Source organism: Cyprinodon variegatus, unplaced genomic scaffold (genome assembly GCF_000732505.1).
Source record: "Cyprinodon variegatus isolate N-32 unplaced genomic scaffold, C_variegatus-1.0 Scaffold185, whole genome shotgun sequence".
Taxonomy (NCBI): Eukaryota; Metazoa; Chordata; class Actinopteri; order Cyprinodontiformes; family Cyprinodontidae; genus Cyprinodon; species Cyprinodon variegatus.
Window position 1 is genome coordinate 235,102 of NW_015150638.1, and position 20,638 is coordinate 255,739.

General features: G+C 36.5%; 1 protein-coding gene across 2 annotated transcripts in view; it reads left to right on the forward strand.

The window, feature by feature from the left end:
• The window catches only part of LOC107087503 (thymocyte selection-associated high mobility group box protein TOX-like), a 112,090-nt gene that overhangs the window by 74,424 nt on the left and 17,028 nt on the right, over positions 1-20,638 (forward strand). For both annotated transcript variants that reach the window (XM_015379105.1, XM_015379107.1), the window contains one exon: positions 3,012-3,290. In XM_015379105.1, coding sequence (XP_015234591.1) covers positions 3,012-3,290 — 279 coding nt within the window. The remainder of the gene's footprint in view (positions 1-3,011; positions 3,291-20,638) is intronic.

A 20,638-nucleotide genomic window follows, 5' to 3' on the forward strand; every position in this document is an offset into this window, starting at 1 on the left:
AAAAAGGAATATTATGGGCTCTGCTTTAAGCTGAGATGTCTTGAGGCTATAAGGCATTTATAATTCCTACTAACTCTTCTTAGGCACACAGACATTTGTGTAAAATAGATGTTTTGGATGACCAGTGAATGTAGCAACTGTGTGTTATATCAAAATACGTATGCATGGCATGTATGTTAAAAATAATAGACACTAATGACAATAGTGCAACCTAATGGGAAAAAAAATGTGTGCTGACAATATTTCTAAACAAGCTCTGAGCAATAACTGTTATGGGAAGAGAAAATGGCACATCACCCTGTGGTAGTAAACATACTCTTATTTTATTATGATTATTATTTTCTCCCTAATGATAGTGCACATTATGAGACTTTTCATCCTGTCTTCAAGCACTGTTTCTACTAGTGAGCACATTGCAGTTGTGTTTTTTTTTTTTTTGCTTTTGTGTTTTTTTAGAGGTTTTTTTCTCCAGCATTTCTTGCCATTTGTTTGCTAAAAGTATTTGTTTTCAAGATGAATTGCTGCGCTGGCAGGCGAGATGACAGCCTACATGAAGATGATATTGAATTGATTTCTGAAATGTTGCAGAACGGACTAGTTGATGTGTACCACGAGACATGAATAATAAAAATTCTATTAAAAAGCTCTTGAATGGCTGACACTGGAATATTATTTGTGATGATTAATTTTCTTCAGTCATTATAAAAGAGAGTTGGCATCAGATTGCCTCTGACAAAATTGCTTTTCACTCCCTGGTGAATACCCTCAGTATGCTTTTTGAGAGCATGAAACCATATTTCTCCGTGCAACATTATGTCAAGATAGGCCCTGGAAAAGACACTGCTCGTGTATCACCTTATTAGCCCTATAAAAATCTCTCCTGCTTTAACTGCTGGATATTCTGAATTTATTCCATTATGAGAAATGCAACATTTTCTTCATTTCAGGTTTTCTGTTTATATAAACAAAATTGCCAAAGTAATTATGGGATTATAAAATAACAACTAAGTGACTCTCTGTGGTGTGTTTTTCCACGTAATGAATTTGATTCACTGTTTTTTTAAGGCGTGCAGGCTGACAGTTTGTTGCTTCAAAGCTGTCAAGATTTCTGAGGCAAATTATTCTGTATAGCAGCTGTTGTTGTCTGACTAATTAATTTACTCTGTACGATTGTGCTGAATGAATTCTTTACACTTTTCCAAGTGCAACAATTTGCATTTCTAATTATTTTCATTTCCAGCATAAAATAGTGTATCTGCTGCAGTTCTGTGTCTGCAAAGGCAGCGTTGTTCATACTCAAGTATGAACAACACAAATAAACAGGTGCATTTTAAAGCCAATTAGGGAATTTCTTTATTTTAGTCTTGAGCATGTTTGATAAGCTGTTTTCTTGCTGCTGTCTAAGAAAAGTTTAATTTTTTGATTAACTTTGCTTTTTCATGAGACATCACCACACAAGCAATCGTCTTTGTATTTTCTACATGTAGCAGGTTAAAATGTACACATCTCTGGTTTTAATTTGCCTTTAATCTTTTTTGCTGCAAATTTGTTTGCTTTTTATTGCCGTCAAATAAGACAACAGATAGATGGATTAAACATAAGCTGTGAAAAATGTAGAATTGATACAAATATTTATTGATTCCAGCTTTTTTTAAAGAAATATAGATAAAATGTATTTATTTTTCTTCTTGTTGTTTTAGTTGTTATTGACTTAAAGCAACAATATAGTGCTTCTTTTTCAGTATCACTAAAAATCCATACATAGGATATATATCTCCGGTTAATTGGCCAGAGGTAACTAGAAATACCACATTTAAGAAAAATTCATTCAATTTCTCCTTCATCTTTTCAAGCTAAATATGAGTGTCCTATATCACAAGATGATAATTCATCTAGATTTATTAAAATAAAATAAAAACAGCTTAATATTTAACAATTAAAAACAGGTTAATAGAAAAAAAGTAATTTGACTTACATGCAGGCTTTTAAATTTTTCATTCAATCAGTCTTTCAACGATCAGTCATTAATTATGGTGACATCACAGTGTGTGTGTAAGAGTGGCAGAAGTTGGTTCTAGACTGCTCTGCTCTTAAACTGGATCTAATCATTCAAAACAAGCAAAACTTATTACAGAGCATATTATCTGTTTTATGAAAAATATACATTAGCACAATTAACTTTTGAGCTGCACAATATACAATGTTGCAGCCAGCTTTGCGATATATCAACATTTGCAGCTTTGCAGTTGCAAAGATTTGCTTTAATGCAGGTTAGCTAGAGTGTTTTGAGTATTGATAGATTGATTGATTTCACTGATCTCACAGTGGAGAAGTTTAATTTTTATTTTATTTTTTGATACAAAAAATATATCTTTTGAGTACCTTGCATGCACTTTCTAAATGCCAGTCAAAAAGTTAGCATTGGGCATGATTTACCCTGATAGCCACCTTTAATGTACATGTTTAGTGGATGGGATGCTAAAGCCTACAGAGAGTGTTATGGACCAAAAGAATTAATGTAAATGATTTAGACAGTCATTAAATTTTTCTAGCATAATGCAGTCTTTATAAGCACGGCTAACATGGGTTCCCATGTGTATTGCGTCTAAAATAGAGCTTTAGGTTATTGTTTCCAAGATAATGCAAACATTTAATAATTCACCATTTTTTCAGGATGGACAGAGTTAGGATTCTTCATAGTCGTGGTAAAAAATGATAAAATGTAAAGTAATGACATAAGATGTGTAATTCTCTCCAACTTCCACACCAGCAGTTTGCTTTTGCATCTTGTTATTATTGATTATTAAATTAATTCCTATTTCTAATGAGTCAGGAAGGGTATAATCATCCACTAAAATTTTTTGTAGCTCTGTATAAAACTGTCTATCCCTTGAGTAACGAAACAATACATTTCTTTTTTTTTTCTTGTCCTCTGTGAGTAAAAAATTCCTTCTTCAAAACCTGACAATTAGAAGTTGGAGATGCTCATTTCATTGTTTCTTCTTTTCCAGAGCTACTCCAGTCAGGGTCGAGGAAGCAGTGGTGGAGGTGGAGGAGGAGGGGGAGGAGGGGGCACAGGGGATGAAGACTACGAGATTCCCCCCATCACGCCTCCAAACCACGTTGACCCTTCCCTGCTTCACCTCACAGAGCACGATTCGGGTTACCCCTTCCACTCACTGCCTCACAATGGCTTGCTCAACACCTACTCCTATCCCGAGCTGCCCGCTCTGATGATGTCCAACATGCTGGGTCAGGACACTCACCTCCTCTCTGGGCCTATCCACTCGGTGAGTTGTGTTTGTTTCCTTAAGGCCTTGTATTAAGTGTGGGCTTTTATGCAAGTCAAGCTCTGGGCTACAGTATAGAATTACTTTACCGTCAGGGCATTGGAAGTCAGCCAACCAGTCTGAAACATTGACATGTTTCTGTCATAGACAGTTTTGTCTGTTTTTAAGTCTTGAGGCATACCACACATCAAAAGGAAATGACAAAATCCTCTGCATTCTATCCAACGCTTGTACATAATCATAAAATAAATCTATCAGTCAAGTAGTTCAGTTGAATCCCAATGAAGAAGAGACTGAGCTGTACAAACTGCAGTCTGCTTATAACAGAAAGCTATATTCTCCTTAACATCCAGACCTCGACAAAATACCTTTTTTAATTTCTTCACCGCTCCAAAACAAGAGAAATAACACTTTGTAATACATCTTTTAATGTGTTTTTTTTAACCAAACCTCTCATTGAGGATTTGGGATATCCCTTTCAGCTACTTTTTCTTTCTAAAAGGATGCAGAATATCTTGGCTACCCCCTCAACAACAACAACACCCTCCTAATTTAACGACTCTCTCTTATGTTATACATGCAACTGACCGAACATGTAAACACCTCTGGCGAACACATTCAAATGCTTTAATCATAGAATCGAACCAGATGAATTATAGATGGCCCCTTGTGGTGAATTATTCAGTGTTATATACTTTCATCTGACATAAATATTACTTATTTCTCTCTCTCCCCCCACCATGAATATTTATGCTTTAATGTGAGCATCAACGACATTTATCCTCTATCAGATCTTATGTGATTTTTTAAATCAAACTGCATAAATTGAAAACTCTTTTTTCTTTCTTTGGGTGGTGGGAAAGACCTCTGGTGGAGCCAGTCTTTAGGATTAAGCCACTGGCTAGTGTGTAAGTTAAATCTTTAGTTTAAGTCTAAAAAAAAAAATAAAAAAAAAAGTAAGAAGATTTATCTGGCTGAAATAATGAAATGCATGGACAGACACATCTGCTATTGCAGCTGTAACTTGATATTTAGGGTTGTCAGTCCTTTTAAAGGGATTGCCCTAGATTTGAGCTCTTATTCATTCTGACCAGCTTCTCTAACAGAATGACGCTGCTGCCACCAGGCTTTGCCATGCATCCTGTTTTGGTCAGATGTTTGGCCTTTACTGAAGACTTCTCTAGGCCTTTCAATGCTCTGGATTTTATTTAGGGGTATTCAAGTGAATAGGGCTCACTATAAATACTTAGTATTTTTCTTCATCTCCGACTTGTATATGAAAAGTTTTTATCTTTACATGATTCCTTATCATGTTGAACAATGATTCCCTTTTTTATGAGCAACTTTTTGAAAGCAAACACAGAGGGAACGCCTGCTTCCTAAACACCTTTTGTTTCACCTTTGCAATTATTTATTTCCAAATAGCCCTTCAGGGTAATGTTCCATTTTCTTATTTCACACCACCTTTTCTCATAAATGAACCGTCGTTGCCATAAATCACAGCACAAACAGAGACTTGCCGTACTGAGAAGGTCCAGAGATTTATGTAACACATTCATGTTTCCCACTTCCACATTTTAGTACTACTCTTGCAGAGGCTGGCTAATAATAGCCGCTATTAATATTTCCTGTTGCCTAGCAACCTCAGCAAGTAATAGCTTACTCTGGAAAAATAGATGACCGATAAGGAAGAAGGAGGGGTTTTGGAGGGTGGTGGGGGTTCGATTCATTTATTATCTCCCGGGACAAGAGGAGCTTATTTCTGAGGCTGAGGAATTGGAAACTAGGCTGTATATTGAGAAATATTTTAAAGCAATTGGAGATGACGTTATTTTCATTTTGCTTCCATTAGGGATGTTTCATTTGATGTTTCCCCAGCAAAGTCAATTAACCTTAATTTCATACTGATAAAGGTATAATAAGGAAGATTGAATTTATGTCTACTGCATGCTTAAAGAATAATGAGGGGGGATGGAAATAAGCTGTCAGTGAAACCGGAGGTCAGAAATGAAGCAAAAAGCTCTTTCCTTTCTCAGTATTGACTAAAGCGCACAATAACCTCAGAAAATTGGAGGAGATGGCTGGAAAACCCAAACGCTAATCATTCAACAGACTCTTTTCCTGATGTAAAAATGAAAAGAAAGAAAGGAGGTAAAACAAATGAAAAGTCGACAGCGTTACCTTAAGGATACACATCTCTTCAATAGCAGCTATCCTTCAGCGCACATTTTAAAAGCCTCCTACAAGTACAAGCTCAGCTGGAGCAACAGATATGCTTCGTCTCATGGGATGTTGTTGCTGGTTTTTGTACAACATTTAGCCTGAGGCTAAAGCTCTGTAAACTTCACCCTGCTTTGGGATTCTCTTTTTCAGCATGCATCGATCCCACAGCAAACAGAGTTTAATCATTGAAGGGTTGAGAGTAGTGGATTGACTATCATACTACATGGACATGCTTTTTTATTTTTGTTTGTTTGTTTGTCCTTGTAGCTTTCAGTATTTCTGCTGACCTATAGGTGACAATATCACAAAGTATAAATGAAACAGATGCCTCTTCTCTGTGTTAGTCCATTTTTTTCCCCTTTTGATACAGTTAGTACTCAACAAGCAGGTAAAATATTGGTCAGTCACAAACCTTACTTGCAGTTACATGTCTATTTCAATAAATGATGTAAATCAATAAACTATTGATACCAGTTAAGATCAATTAACTTGTTTTGTTGTTTTTTTTCCAAAAAGGGAAACCATTTTATTTTATTGCATTCAGATTAATATATCTCACCCAAATAAACATTTTAAATTTTGGTAGATGTTTATGGTGTTGTATCCAAGCATATTTATGAAAAGTAAAGTGGAAGGAAAAAATATTTCACAGTTAGGGTTACCAAAAGAAATAGGAATCCCATAAGATGTAAGATGTCAGCAGCTGATGTCCGCCGGAGCTACTACACACAGAAATTAGAGATTCCAGATCGAGTTTTTTTTTTTTATCCAATGCAATACCGATACCTGGGCTGAGCGTGTCGGCCGATATCCAACGCTGATCCACTTCAACCATTGATTGAATTAACCATATCTCTTGCCATGTGAGTGAAGGCTTTAGCCTTGGCTGAAACCTTGTTAAAAAGGTAAAAAAATGAACACAGGTAATTTTATTTTATATCATTAATTAACAAATACACAGCAAAAAGAAGGAAATAACAGTGCCATGTAAAGTGCACTTTGGATTTGGATCTCTGGATCATTAAGTCACTCCTGAACAGTGGCGATTTCTCATGCAATACTATGGAGGCTAAACTTCCCCAGTAATTTTCTTAAAAGTATTGGTAAAATATGTATTTTCAAACCTGATAAATTTAGTCATTAAACTGCATTAAATATGCTCTAAAATGCGGCTAAATTTCATGGGTATGTTGCCCATTAATCAGCTGTTTATTCTGCTCTCCGATGCCGTACACCCTCTGCTCTGGAGCAGCAGGATGCTGCCTGTCACTCTCTGTGAGAATCAATGTTGAGGTCTGAGCCTCCGTCTATTGAGGTAAGCAGCGAGAAAGTAGAGCCCTGATTGGATAACATGCAAAAATACGTCACTTCCAGTGAGGCTCAACTTCTTAGGGGGGTCAATGGAGCAGGAGCGAGTCGTTAAGCTTGCTGCTCGATGCTGATTGGCTGAAGGGTACTTTAGGATTTTTGACAGTGAGGAGGTTTTCCTCTTGAGTCTAGAGGTAAAAGTAATCATTCAGTCTGAACAGTCATCGTGAGCGGAACTCTTGCTATGGTTTCTGGAGTTTATTATTTCAGAGCTTCACGACAGCAATTTTCACCTCATCATCATTTTGTGGGATGTGTTTAATGTCTTTCAACTTTTGTTCATGTAATAGATGTTTGGATTTAATTAACACCACTAATCCACCCCTGTTCTAGAGATCAGCAGCCACCACTACTCTGAACCTTAGATTGTCAGAAATGTCTGACATAGGCTAATGCAAAATGAGGTATTAGAGGTAAAGAATCCAAACTGCTTTAGTCCCAATGTGAAGTTTCCATAGTAAGCGAAAATATGAGGATCCATTACATCCAATGGCATTGTTCTAGGTTGTTTTTTGCAAATCTAGACTCAGGGTAGTCATTTACCAAGAAGTTTTGGACCACTTAATGGGCCCCCCTTGCTGGTGAGCTTTGACGAAGATGCTAACCCTATACAGTCTGTTGGCCTCCATGCAACACAGCATTGATGCAGCATTTCTTGCTAAAGAGGTTTTAGCTTAAAGCCATAATTTTCAAAATTAAAAGAAGAAAAAAATATACTTGAAATGTAAAAATCCACCTGCTATTCCCTAATATATATATATTTGTATGTAATTTGTATGCTGTATAGTTTTATTTCTGCAGGAGTAGCAGCAGATCCTTTTTGTTGCAGTGGCATATTTCTTTCCTCATAATTCTTGCTGCCAGTTGGTGAAGCCTCAACACTGGCATTTTAGATTATAGAGCTGTCTGTCAGAAATGCCTCTGTTTTCTCCCAACTGCTGACCTGTAATGTCAGCATCTCTGAAGTGAAGCAGAAAGAGCCAAGTCCTCTATGACTGGCTGCTGTGAAATGCAGCAGCCTGTTGTGCTAGTACTCACTGCCAAGGGAGAATTCCCGTCTCACCCGCAGCATTCAGTGTTTCTGTCATCTTCGGTGTCGGGGTAAGAGGTGTCACCCAGGGGTCTCATGTTCAACAAGTCTTCATGTCGTTCAGGTTTGCACATCAGAGCATGGGGTGGAGCTTTCAGCAAGATCCAGCCCCTTGGAAAAAAAACCCCCAACATAAAACAGGAGAGACCCTTTGCCATCTGGCAGTAATAAGATTTTGAGGAATTCGCCGAATAGCCCAGACGTTGAACCTTCAGGGGTACCAGTGTGTTAAATATTGAAACAGAGCACCAGCCCCTTTCTCGTTATGATCATAATGAGGCTGGTTGGAATAAGGAGGGGGAAGAAAGTCCCTGCTGCTAAGAGGCAGCTGCCAGTTTTTATAAGTATATGGCATAAATTAACCCGGATGACTCCTGGTGGGGATTCTGTTTTTAAATATTTGGTTCTGAATTAATAATCTTGGAAGAGGAAAATCTTGCCAACATCCCTTTAGTTAAATGAACTGCTGTGTTTACAAAAATAAATTTAAGCAACTTCCAGGCAGTGTAATGCCTGCAATAATCATAGCTGGCTTGATGCTTACCTTTTTTATTTAAACAGTTTTTCATAAGAGATCATGTGCTTTGAGATCTAGTGATATCAAAACACCACAATATTGCCCTTTAGGGGGATATTAATTTGGCAAAATGCTTCTCTGCATACTTATATTTAAGACTTGTTTTGAAGTGAGAAAGGAAGTAGTTTCTAATTTGCTTTTGAACTGGCTGGCTACAACCCGTAGAAGCTCAAACGGGGACTCTCAATTCTCTCAAAAATAGAATACAGAAAATAGAAAAATATAATATAATTTGTTTTATCTTATACACTTACAGTTGACAATTAGTAATAAATAGATTAGCCGCATGATGAGCAATGATAACATAATAAATCTAATTAAGCTTGCTCATTTCTGTTTGCATGCTTGTTAGGGTTTTTCTTGGGTCTCTATCTACTTGCCAGGCATGAGGTGTTTTTATATAGCATCACAGAACAGTGTAGCCCTGTTACTGAGAAGCTGCAAGCCAGAGAAACATTAGTTAAGATTTAGAAAAACATCCGTTTCATTTATTCTATAAGTTGTCAGCTAACAATCAATTTTATAAATAGTTTTTGGTTGTTTTGTTGGTTTAATTACGACAATTAAATGTTTACTGTTTTCAAGGGTTTTTCATGAATTAAAATGTATTGATCTTTAAGTATTCTTGCATTAATTCAGCAGGAATTGTTGTCGTTACAGATCTACTGTACATACACTAACAAGCTGTTGGTATATTGTAAAAATGTTTGACAAAAAGCATCTGATTTCAGCTTAAACCTGCTTCATACGTGTTTGTTCTTTATGCGCAGTATTGTCAGCAATCTGCCTCTATTTGTTTTAATGTGTTATGGATTATATTTGCTATCCAAACAGCTCCAAATGAACCCCAAAACAATATGCTTGATCAAGAAAAAAGCAACTCCATAAATATCATTTTTTGGCATATTCAACTTTACTTTGTTCTGTAGTTTTAATTCTTTAAATGTATTACTCTGATTGAATAAAGTAACTCTAAAAATACCCCTAATCAAAACTAAGAAGAAGAAGAAAAAGAATCAAGCAGGTCTTACTTTATCTTTAGTACTTTTTTATGGTATGGCAAAATATAACTGGCCAAATTGAGACCTGCTAGATTTAGCAAAAACTAGGGGGTCCATGTTTCTGTTTAAGACTGTAGGATAAAGATGGTAACAGTTTTACAATGGTGATATAAAAAGTGTATTAACTTATAAGGGATGTCCTTTAGATATGTAGGTGCCAAATTAAACAAGAAGAAAATTCCCCTTAAAGGTCAATAAGATGACAAGTTTTCTTAAAACTGAAACATAGTCTTGCTACTAAATCAGATCTGTTTGAGTCTCCTTTTAGTGTCTGGATAACTACATTTTGTTGTTGTTCTTCTACTTTCTAAGCATAATTGAAACAGCAATCTTTTTCCATTGTGGGCTTTAGACAGATCCCATATGACCTGTTTGCTCTGGTGCCTCTTGCTCACACCTCTGCAGCGTTCTTAGATAAATCATGTTTTGTAAGAACAGAAATATTTTCTGTCATGACTTTGGCTTTCTCAAAAAGACAGATGCCCTTCAGTGTCACATTCCACGGCGGAGGTGAACAATGTGTCTTGTAGCTGTCAAAATAAATGACAGCGAGATAATTGGTGGGCTCTACTGCTTCATTTATACTCAAACAAATAGGCACCCAAAGAGAATTGCTCTTTTAAATAGCAAAGCTTTGTTTTGTTGTTCCCTATTATTCCAGATGCAGAATGAAGTAATGAAGATGAGCATTAATGGAATGAGCATTAAAAAACAAATGCACATTTACTGTCATGAATATTCAGAGGACTATATCAAATAACCTCAGGCGAGTGTTACGACTGATGAATACTTAAACTAGCATGGTGCAGAGATTTGGATGCTTCTTTATATCTGAATTTCTTGGATCATCATGTTCAAGTGTAAACAATTAGTATTGGCATGAACAGATTTTAATATATATCTGGAGAACAACATTGCCTGTAGTCACATTAGCTACGGGCCATTGGCGCACCAATACCACAAGCAAGGAGATTACAGTGTGAAAAAAAAAGCTGTTAATTAACATTATAAGTGCTTTGATGATAATTGAACAATTGTGTTGTTAAAACATTATTGTTGTAGAATCAATGCTATTTATTTGTTATTAATGATGTTTCTGTTTCTGACTTTTTTGTAAATTGATTCATTTTCTGTAATTTTAACAGAGTTTTAGGAAATAAATCCTATGTGAAAGGATGACATTCTTGGAAAGCTCTTTACTGAGACATACTGTTTACATTTTCAGACCAAAGCCCAGCATCTCTGCACTCTTTATAGTCCCCTACTGGCCAACATAAGCAGGCATCGGCAGCTTCCTTTAGAGGACTAAGCATCAGTGTCTCGTCCTCTTTGCCTCCACCGCAACGCTAATTAGGCCCACCACAAAGCCAGCCTGTGGGGATAATGTCCCATTATTAGAGTCATTTGTTTCAATTAGATGCTCTGTGATTCTACAATAGCACTGCGCAGCCCAGTGCAAAGAAGCTATTACTCTCATCCAAGGAATCCAATGAGGTCTGGGCCAAGTAAGTTACAGATACCTGCTTCTGCCAGTGTTTTTTTGTTGACAGGTTCCACATGTAGCTCTGATCATTGATGAGTTTGTTGGGATATGGAAACAGAAAAAAACAATTTTTTTTTTTTTTTGGTTACGTGTCACTATAAAGATTTTGTTACTGTCTGGCTTTAACTGTGAACGTATTTTTACAGGGCTTGTTGACTCTTGAGCTTTGACCACTGAGAACTATATGTTCTTGTTTCCTTTTACATGCTTAGAGCTTTGTGGTTAACTGAATTACCATCCTTCTACTCTATATTTTAGGAGCTTTAGACATTTTTAGCCTGCGATCAGGTTAGATTCTGAGCATGGAGCTCTATTTTCTCTTCAGGTCATGCTTTTTCCTCATTATACTAAAATTCTTGTGGCAAATTCGAAGACTTTTATTGCTTTCTAATCACATCTGTGGACAAAGAAAGCAGATTGCTTTGAAAAACAGTTCCTCAACTATTCTGTCTGAGAATATTGAAACTAGTCAGCCACTGCCACCAACTAACAGTCCTGATGAAAGGTATTTGTTTTCTTTGTACTTGAATAAATATTTACACAACGAAACTGAAAGCTGGAGCCGGGAGTTGAACTGACAACTCTCCGGTTGCAGGGCAAACTCCTTCATCCAATGCCACTGTCACCTAGTGAAAGTGTCTTTGGTGCGGGAAGTTTGCGAATCTCTGCTGAGACTGTTGTGCTTGAGTTCCAGATAAAGGGGAAGACTGTGAATATGAATAGTCAATTTAACATAAAAAACAGTTAAATGCTCATTAATGGTTTTCAATGTTGAATATGAAAATAAATATTAATATTACATTGGACTGGAAGTTTAAAGTAGTCGCTACAGGTTTAACTTGTCATAGTCAATAAGCGGCACACTTGCACTCATCTGTTCTTGTTTCAACTCCCATTTGTACTGTTTACCAGCTGGTTGCCAGGTCTGCTAATTAGCAAGCACCCAGAATGAAAGTGGCAACCTCAACGTGACCTCTGAGCACCTTTGCTTCCTTAAGTCAGCATCGATGCTCAAGATCTTGACAGATATTCAGCCAACACTGTTGCCTGCAGGTATGCTGGGGGTCTGCCACTCCAAACAAGAACAGAATATTTTAGTATGGTCATGATCCATGAACTGGCTGCACAGATTGTGTTATGAGGTGAACTTTTTTACTAAAAAAATTATAAAAACTTTATTCTTGCAACTCATCAAAGGAAATCAAGTCTCCAGTACTCACCGACAATACAGAGCAGCTTATCAACCGAAGCACTGAGCATCCAGAGCGTCAAAGCATCTCGACCAGTGTTTAATCATCCTCCAAGTTTTGGTGTTTAAGCTCATTGGAACCCAGAACGCATTTGGTCTGAACGCAGCTTTACAGATGCTGCTGTACAGACTTCCGTGACTGTTAAATGAGATGATAACACTCCCAACCAGAGGGTGGCTCCACGCACAAATCTGATTAAGGTGACGGTGTATGAGATCATATGCAGTGGAAGAAAACAAAGTAGAATTTCAGTAAGAAATGGTTGCGGATTTTTCTGGTTAGATACTTCATCTCTCAAGGACTGTAACGATATAAAAAACATTTTTACGTCATGGTGAAAATAATTTTATTCTTTCTTTTCAGCAATTTTCCTTTTCTCCTCCCCTTACCAGACAGTGTATAAACCAGTGTGATATTGTCCCCCAAGAGACCCTTGTGAAAACTGTTTATATCTGAGTGCAAAACAGTTGTTTAGCAAAGCTAAAAATATGAATGGGAGAGAGTTCTTTCCTAAGGGACCTAATGAGTTCCATATCATGGATTCAAAGTGAAATGTCAAAATATTAAAATATATGTAAGCTTTGGATATTCTGTTGAAGAATAACATAAAGTCTTTTTATTAGGGATGCACAGATCCTCATTATTTTACTACTTATCATATTCCAATTGTTGAATTTGGATATCTACACATTCTGATACCTTTCCAATACCAGAGCCCTATTTGCACTTTTTGTTTTCATTGTCACTGTTGATTTTATTTGAGACTGTCATACATCCCTCTCTAAAAGTAAGTATGATATATATGAATCTACACATGTACTTCCCAAAACGCAACTTCAGATTAGTATAAGATAAGAAATGGAAGTCAGAAAACAGTAAATTGTGTGAACAGGACAAATTTTATCCAGAAAAAAATATGCAACTCAAAGTGACTATATTTCATAGATTAAAGACAAAAGCCCAACAAAGGGGTAAAATGTTTAACCTAATATAAATCTATTATAGAAATAGACTGAACACATCTGTACCCTATCAATCGTATTTATTTTTAGGGATATATGATCTAGATTTTTTTTCAATACCATGACTTATACAGGCAATATCTGATTGTCATATCTCTTCTTTTGGAAAAGTTAGGTTTTTCAGATATGGATATATTAAGAGACATTTTTCACAACCGTTCTTGGTCAATGAGTTTAATAAACTGTTCAAAAAGTGGAAATTCTTCCTTTGTCTGAAGGGTGGTACACGCTGCAAGATTTCTAAATAATTGGTGGATTTTCAAAAAATAAAAGACCCCCCACATATGACGATAAAGAAATCGGGGACAGTTTTGGTCATACAGTGTGTTATCTCTAGCCCCACGACATGCACAGCACAAACGGGCCAATTTGAAGCTCTCAGCACACATTGAACATGCTGGATCTCCTCCAATTTTAGGTCGAAGGGGTCCAGACATTCCACTCAGCAGACTCGGTCACTTTCAAAGCACAACACACATCAGGATTATCTCCCTGATTATTGGGACTAAGGGGAAAATTAGGGCAGAGATGGACCTGATTTTCTTGTCCTTAAGCTGCATTTTATGCTTTACATGCTATAAATACCTGCTAGATTGGGTTATTAGATTAAAAGAAACAAACTTGAAAGTAGTTGTCATTTCTATTAACGTGTATATACTGTAAAGAAGTAACACAGAGAAAGCCATAACTACTGTACTTAAAATGTCTATGACAACAGTTTTTTTTTGTGTATAATAGTTTCTGTGTTTTCAAATTCAGGGGCTGTGGCGTTCAAAGACCCACATTTTTAGGCAAATGAGATTGCAGTGTGGTGACAGCCAATCTGAATTCACCAATCCTTCTAAAACTCCTTTAAATGGGGTCCACCATTGTGTCCTTTTTTTACTGAAACTTAAAGATTGTTCCGGTAAATTAATCGTGGTGCACTGCTTTTTTTTTTCTTAAGCTCTATGTAAAACATCACAACAATACTGAAGACATGTCTTGTTTGATCCTTGACATCCATACAGATAATAAAATTAAGACTTATCTTCATCTAAACTATAATTGTTTATAGGTTATACCATTATGCACTCCCATCATTTAACAATTCTGTAGTACCTCCTTTTTTTATTCCTATAAAGAGTTATGTTCAATATTAAATCCCCATTGAAAAAAATTTGTTATGTATTCATTGGATCTAATTCTATCAGCTTATTTTCACTTCTCCTTACCTGAAGTGCAGTTAGTTACTAGACTTGGATCCTGAGATTATGTCATGTCTTCGGAGCACTAGTCCAAGTTAAATTTAAAATCTTTATTTATCAAAAGCTTAAGTTGCCGCCCTGGCACTTTACCCGACATTAATCTCTAAACATTTGACAAAAGTTTTACTTTTGTTTATTAAAAAGAGACATACTGTGTGGTGGTGCACAACCAGATCTCAGTCAGCTGTACTAAGTGTGACCTGCAGGTCTTCCTCATCTCTCACCCTTTTCATTGTCAGCAAAATGTTCAAATGATGGCCACTAGTGCATAAAAATAAAACGAATAAAAAGAAACAGACATACACATTAACAAGCTTTAGTGACAGGTACAGATGTAAATATGTCACTGATGAGGCGACTGTGGCTGAGAGGGAAGAGTAGTCGTCTTGTGATTCCAGCTTCCTCCTGTCACATATCAACGTGCCCCTGGGCAAGACACTTCAGATGCCTACCAATCTGTGCATATGTGTATGTGTTTGAGAGCAATGGGAAATGTGGCTGTAGTAAAGTGCTTTGGGTGGTATGACTAAAAAAGTATTTTATGAATTCAGTCCATTCATCACAACTGCAAGAGATAAAATGACAGCAAAATTTCATGGACTGTTCAACAACATGACGATGCAGTAACACTAACTACTTGGCATAAAGTGCCTTTTCCTTTTTTTTATTATGTAAAGACGATTACAGTAACAAATGCTTTTCACTTCCAATTATATGTAATATCATGTAAAAAATCCTGATTATAATACAAGGAAGTTTATGTTTATAATTTGTAAAAACATGACAGTAGTCGGAAAGGGTGGAAATCAAAAAGAAAAAGAAGAAAATTTGTTATTTATAAGCATTGCTTGGTCATTTCTGTTTTGAGCAAGATTTGCTCACCAAACTCCAATATTTTTAGCCATTTACCAGTGGCTTCAGACTTGATTTCAACTCCAAATGCTCTGCTATACAATGTTTCAGTTTACCTTTCAGTCCTTTTACCAGCAGATAATGGAAACTTCGATTGATACCAAGAGGTTGCTGCCCTGTGATGCCTCTGTTGCCAGGCTCTCTCATTGGCTTTCTGCCCCTGCTGTGCACATGTTTACAAAGAGACATCAACAGCTAACATTAAAGGGTTCAAGTTGTCCCCTCAGGCTGTTGCTATGGAAATAACCCTGCTATAGTCGCTCATTCATGTTTGATTAATTGTTTTTTCCTTTCTGTGCTGTTTGCCCCTGCAAAGACCTCATTGTTGGGGCACTCTGTCTTAAAAAATAAACACCAGAGAAATGTGTTTTAATTACACCTCAGGACATTCTCTTCCTTAGCTCTAACATCTCTCGGAAGCTCTTTTTTGATTCAACTCTTGGAAAATGTATTATTCTACTAAGAAAATTCATAGCACCTTATTATTTAATTCAAACCCTTGCTAAGGCATAATTTCTTTTTTTTTCTTTCTTTTTTTTTTTACTTACCTTGACAGAAAATAATCCCCCCCAACGCACACCTCCCCCCAGATTGCACCAGGTATTGCAGAGCTACAGCAACCCACTGGGGCCAATTAGGATGCCAGCAGAGCCAGGAAGTGCATAGCAGATGCTTTTTGCCACTGTGTATTTATTAAAATCCAATCTGCGGGGGCCCCCCCTCCAACAGCTCGTTAAACTACCGTTAATCTAATTAGCTCTCACTTGCCACTGTTTTCACCACATTATCAAATACAAGGGCCTCGACTTTGCAATTTAGGCTGATTAAGTGGGTCCAATGTTGCTAGTCAAAGCGTGCAGGGAGGAGCTCTTCTGAGCTGTCAGTCATCTTCTAATTCCAAATTAACCACGCAGTCGTGTCGAGCAATGGCTTCAGAGTTAGGTTCAAATCAAGATGTACAGTTCCTCTATTTAATTCTGCAAGCTGTACTGTCTGAAAGCTTGAGCAACATATGCCATATTATAAAGGCTCAGAATAACAACTGGGTAGAAATTCTGTAGCAGCATTTTTTTTAATGTTAGGTTGAAATGAGTCCTACTCACAACCGTTTCTGGCCGTTAGATAAGGATCTAGAATCTAGACTTCCGGTTCATTACTGTTTGGGGTGGACTGTGTTTTTATTTAACAAGTGCTGCTCTCTGGATAAGAGCCTGGTTCTGCTCAGAGATCTGTCTGCTTATTGCATACAGATGGGTGGTTTAACTTGTAGTCGTAATTGCTTCCAGATGAGGAGGCCGCTGCATGTATTTTAAGACACATTTTAACTCATCTGGACGGATGTCAAGTAGGTGATGGAAATATGCAAAGACAAGGCGATCACAGGGAGGGGAAAGTAACATATTTCAAAGTAGGCCTATTTCAGATTTTCTTTTTTTTTTTTGCTGACACACTATTTATAAAAGAACTACGTTAACAGCGAAATTCCAAAATTTCGGATCCCATTTGTTGGATAAACAAGCACTTTTAGTTTACATAGCCAGTCAGATTTTCAAACAGTTTTATAGCTTTGTTTATGCGCTCAGCACTTACTGCCAAACTTTTATAGGAAAGCGGTTCTTACAACATTACATACAGGTGCACTTTGAAGTGCAAGCTGTTCAGAAAATACTTTGTTAATCCTCAGTATAAAAACCCACAATTTGGGGTGCTTGATCTCTGCTACCATAATCTAGCTAAACCCTGTCACTTTTAAACGAAACATCCGTCTAACAATTCTCCTTTTGGGTTCTAACCCAAGCAGAGAAAAGCAAACAGAAATATATAGTAATTTATTTCTCATATCTGATGTATGTTAATATAAAAATATTTCACCTCTGATATTATTTTATAAAAGCTTCATAACAATTCATTTTCCTATATATTTTCTATTTCCTATTTCCTGTATCTCTTAGGAACTCTTAATTATTTCACAAATCTACATCTTGATTTTATAACTTGAGAATAGTTTGTTTTTGGTAGAATTAATGAACATAACCTACTACATATAGTAAGAGGCTTTAATTATTTTGATATCTTTACAACTTGATATCTTTACAGCTGTCCCCTGGTTCCTTATATTAGTGAGCCTTTAGTTTGGCTTACTTAATAAAGACTCAGCGCCATTTGTTGCGCCTGTCCTTGCTGCAAAAGTTACATGTTTTCTAAGGCTTTGCACACATAGTCCAACTCCAGTGTATGACATAAAATTAAGTCAGACATTTGAATTTAGTCATTTTGTCCTCATCAGTGGATATTGTATTTCCTTTTCCTTAAGTGTCACAGTCATTTCTACTTTTACTTTTATTAGTATTTTTTAGTTCAGCTGACCATCTTAGGGTCAAAGTCCTATGTTTTGTATACAGTCAGAGTGCCTATAAGTAATTGAATAATTACTAGGTAAATCAGCATACAAAGTATAGAAGGCTGCCTTTTGTATAGAGCCACTCCAAGCGTTACGAACATTGAGATAAGCCATTATTTTTATTATAGTAGATTGAACCCCTGCAGAGTATAGCATGAGATTAGGTTACATATGGTTATCCGGTAACATTTGAGGAGCATCGAATCAAGTTGCAGCGACAAATACATGTTGTACATCTGCTTCCTCAAAGTTATGTTGTTAGTTTGTTTTTTTCCTTTGTTTTTTGCCTTTGTATGCCAAAACACAAAGCAGATATGCATCTGAGTATTTAAGGTATTTTGAGATGACAATATTTTAGAATGCATTATTTCTATTTTTACTTTAAATAATTTTTATAATGGATGCGTCTTGCTTTCATGCTTTGTTCTTTTTTACAATTATGTTAAGTCTTTATGCTCTAAATTAATTGCAAATCAAACCAGTCTTATCTAAGACTGGTTTGATCTTGCATGGACATTATTATCAACGTTTATGAAGATATAACTTATCTGAATGTGAATGTGTAAAGTGGTGCATGAGTTTATAAACAATATGAATTTACTTTTAAACATCAATGTATATATTAAACATTAATTTACACAGTATTCTAGCATCTCTAGTAATCTGTGTTTGTCTTTTATGAACTGCTGCTTTAACAGAAAAAGTCATGCATGTGTTTTATCTAATTCGTTGGACCACTGCTCAGCCAGACGCTTCCCTCCAGCAGAAAACAGGATGTCTGCCATGTGTTTTCTGCTAATGCTTTCTCACAAACTGAATAAGTCATTAAAAATCTGTGACTGTTTGTTTTTATGTCTGATCCTAATTTTGAAAATGTTGTAACTAATTTAGTCTACGAAACTGATTTGTTTTCTTCTTTTTATTTTCTTTTCTTTGGCTTTTAAAGTTGTATTCATTTAGTTCCGATTCAGTCGTGTGTTGAGTATCTGCATCTCATTTTAGTGTGACGGCCATCTCCATGTATCTGGGCATCATCCCAGAGTAATTCCTGTTTGCCTTTATAGGCCTTTTAAAATCACTGCTCCATGAAGCACTTTCCATATTCCCTATGAGTGTTTGTAATGATGTTTATTAAAATGCATATTAAGAATGCTGTTCCTGGGCACTTTTCAACTCTCCAAGACTACTTCATGTTTTATTGTGTCATTTTCCTTTCTCTTAACCTTGCCAGGTCTGTGTATTACTCTTGTTCTTGTTATCTGTCTTTTTTCCTTACATTCATCTGTTTTTTGCATTAACTCTGTCTCTTTTTCATTTCATCTCACTCGTTTTTGCTGCACCTCTCTCACTCACTCTCTCTCCCTGAAACTATTTCTCTCTTCCCTCTGCTGTTTTGATAGTGATGCAGTTATCAGGCTGTCAATTCTAATCTTGTCTTGCCAGTGCAGCTCGGTCCATTCAGAATTACAGCTACCCCCTCCTCTGTCCTATCTCTACCCCTTTCTCTCTCTTCTCTTACCATGCCTTCCATCTCTTTCTCTCCCAGACAACAGAAACGCTGATGGGATGAGCAAGCGAAGGCTGGCACTGTAGTTCAATCTTTGGCTGCTAAATTAGAAAGCTGTGGACAAAATAAATTTAGACCCTCTGTACAGGACATTTTGATTTTACCTGGCAACAGTCATTGGCTGTTTTTCTAGCCGACCTTTAGTTCGGTGTTAAAAGGTTGTTCCTTTTTTATAACATTGACATTTAGCAGTATTTTTAAAAATGTAAATCATTTATCCATGGGACAAATGGATTGAAAACATAAGTCATCAGGTGGTAAAACAAATCAATTCAGATGCTTTTGCAAGATCATTAAATGACCCAGTAATACTTTCTATCTATTAAATGACTATTTCAACCTGTTAGCACAACTTAGTTATACAGTAGCTGCCCTTCTCACCCTGTACAAACTCAAAAGGCGGTTATTATTTACAGCATGGCAATCAACATTAATGGAAGCTTTCTGTCAGTCTTTAACACAGAAGACTTTAGTCGATGCTCTGGTCGATGCTTTTCTTTCCGCTGTCCATTTTATTTGTGGCTTGGCTAGGCCTCTACATCAAAACCACTTAGAAACTCTTTAGCAAAATATAACCTAAATTGTTCCATTGTGGTTAGAGTCCCCTTGTTATCTCAAAGGGAAGTGTCACTTGAATCAATACAAAGTTGTTCTGAATGATCAATATCTTCTAGGATGTAGCATTTTTCTCCTGATGTGGAAGGCCTTCTCCACAACTCTGGTCCTTGTATCCATACATCAAAAGTAGAACTTGAATGAGTTGCTATAGAGGAAAGACCTCGTAAATGAATCCTGTTTCTTACTTTATTAATAAAATCCTGTAAAGCTACAAAGCTATAAAATTAGACTATAAGGATGAACTCATATCATACAGGGACTAAAAATGTATGCCCAGAAATTGGTCTATAAATAGGCATGGACTAGAAACACATACATGCATATAGTCAAGAAATGATTCACAGACGGGGCTTAAGTGCCTTCTCCAGGGGCACATCCATATATGAATCTGAACTCAAACCTAAATTTTTTTCCTCTACATTCCCAACCAAAGAACAATCGTGCCAAAATCGGAGAAATTGGGTAAAGT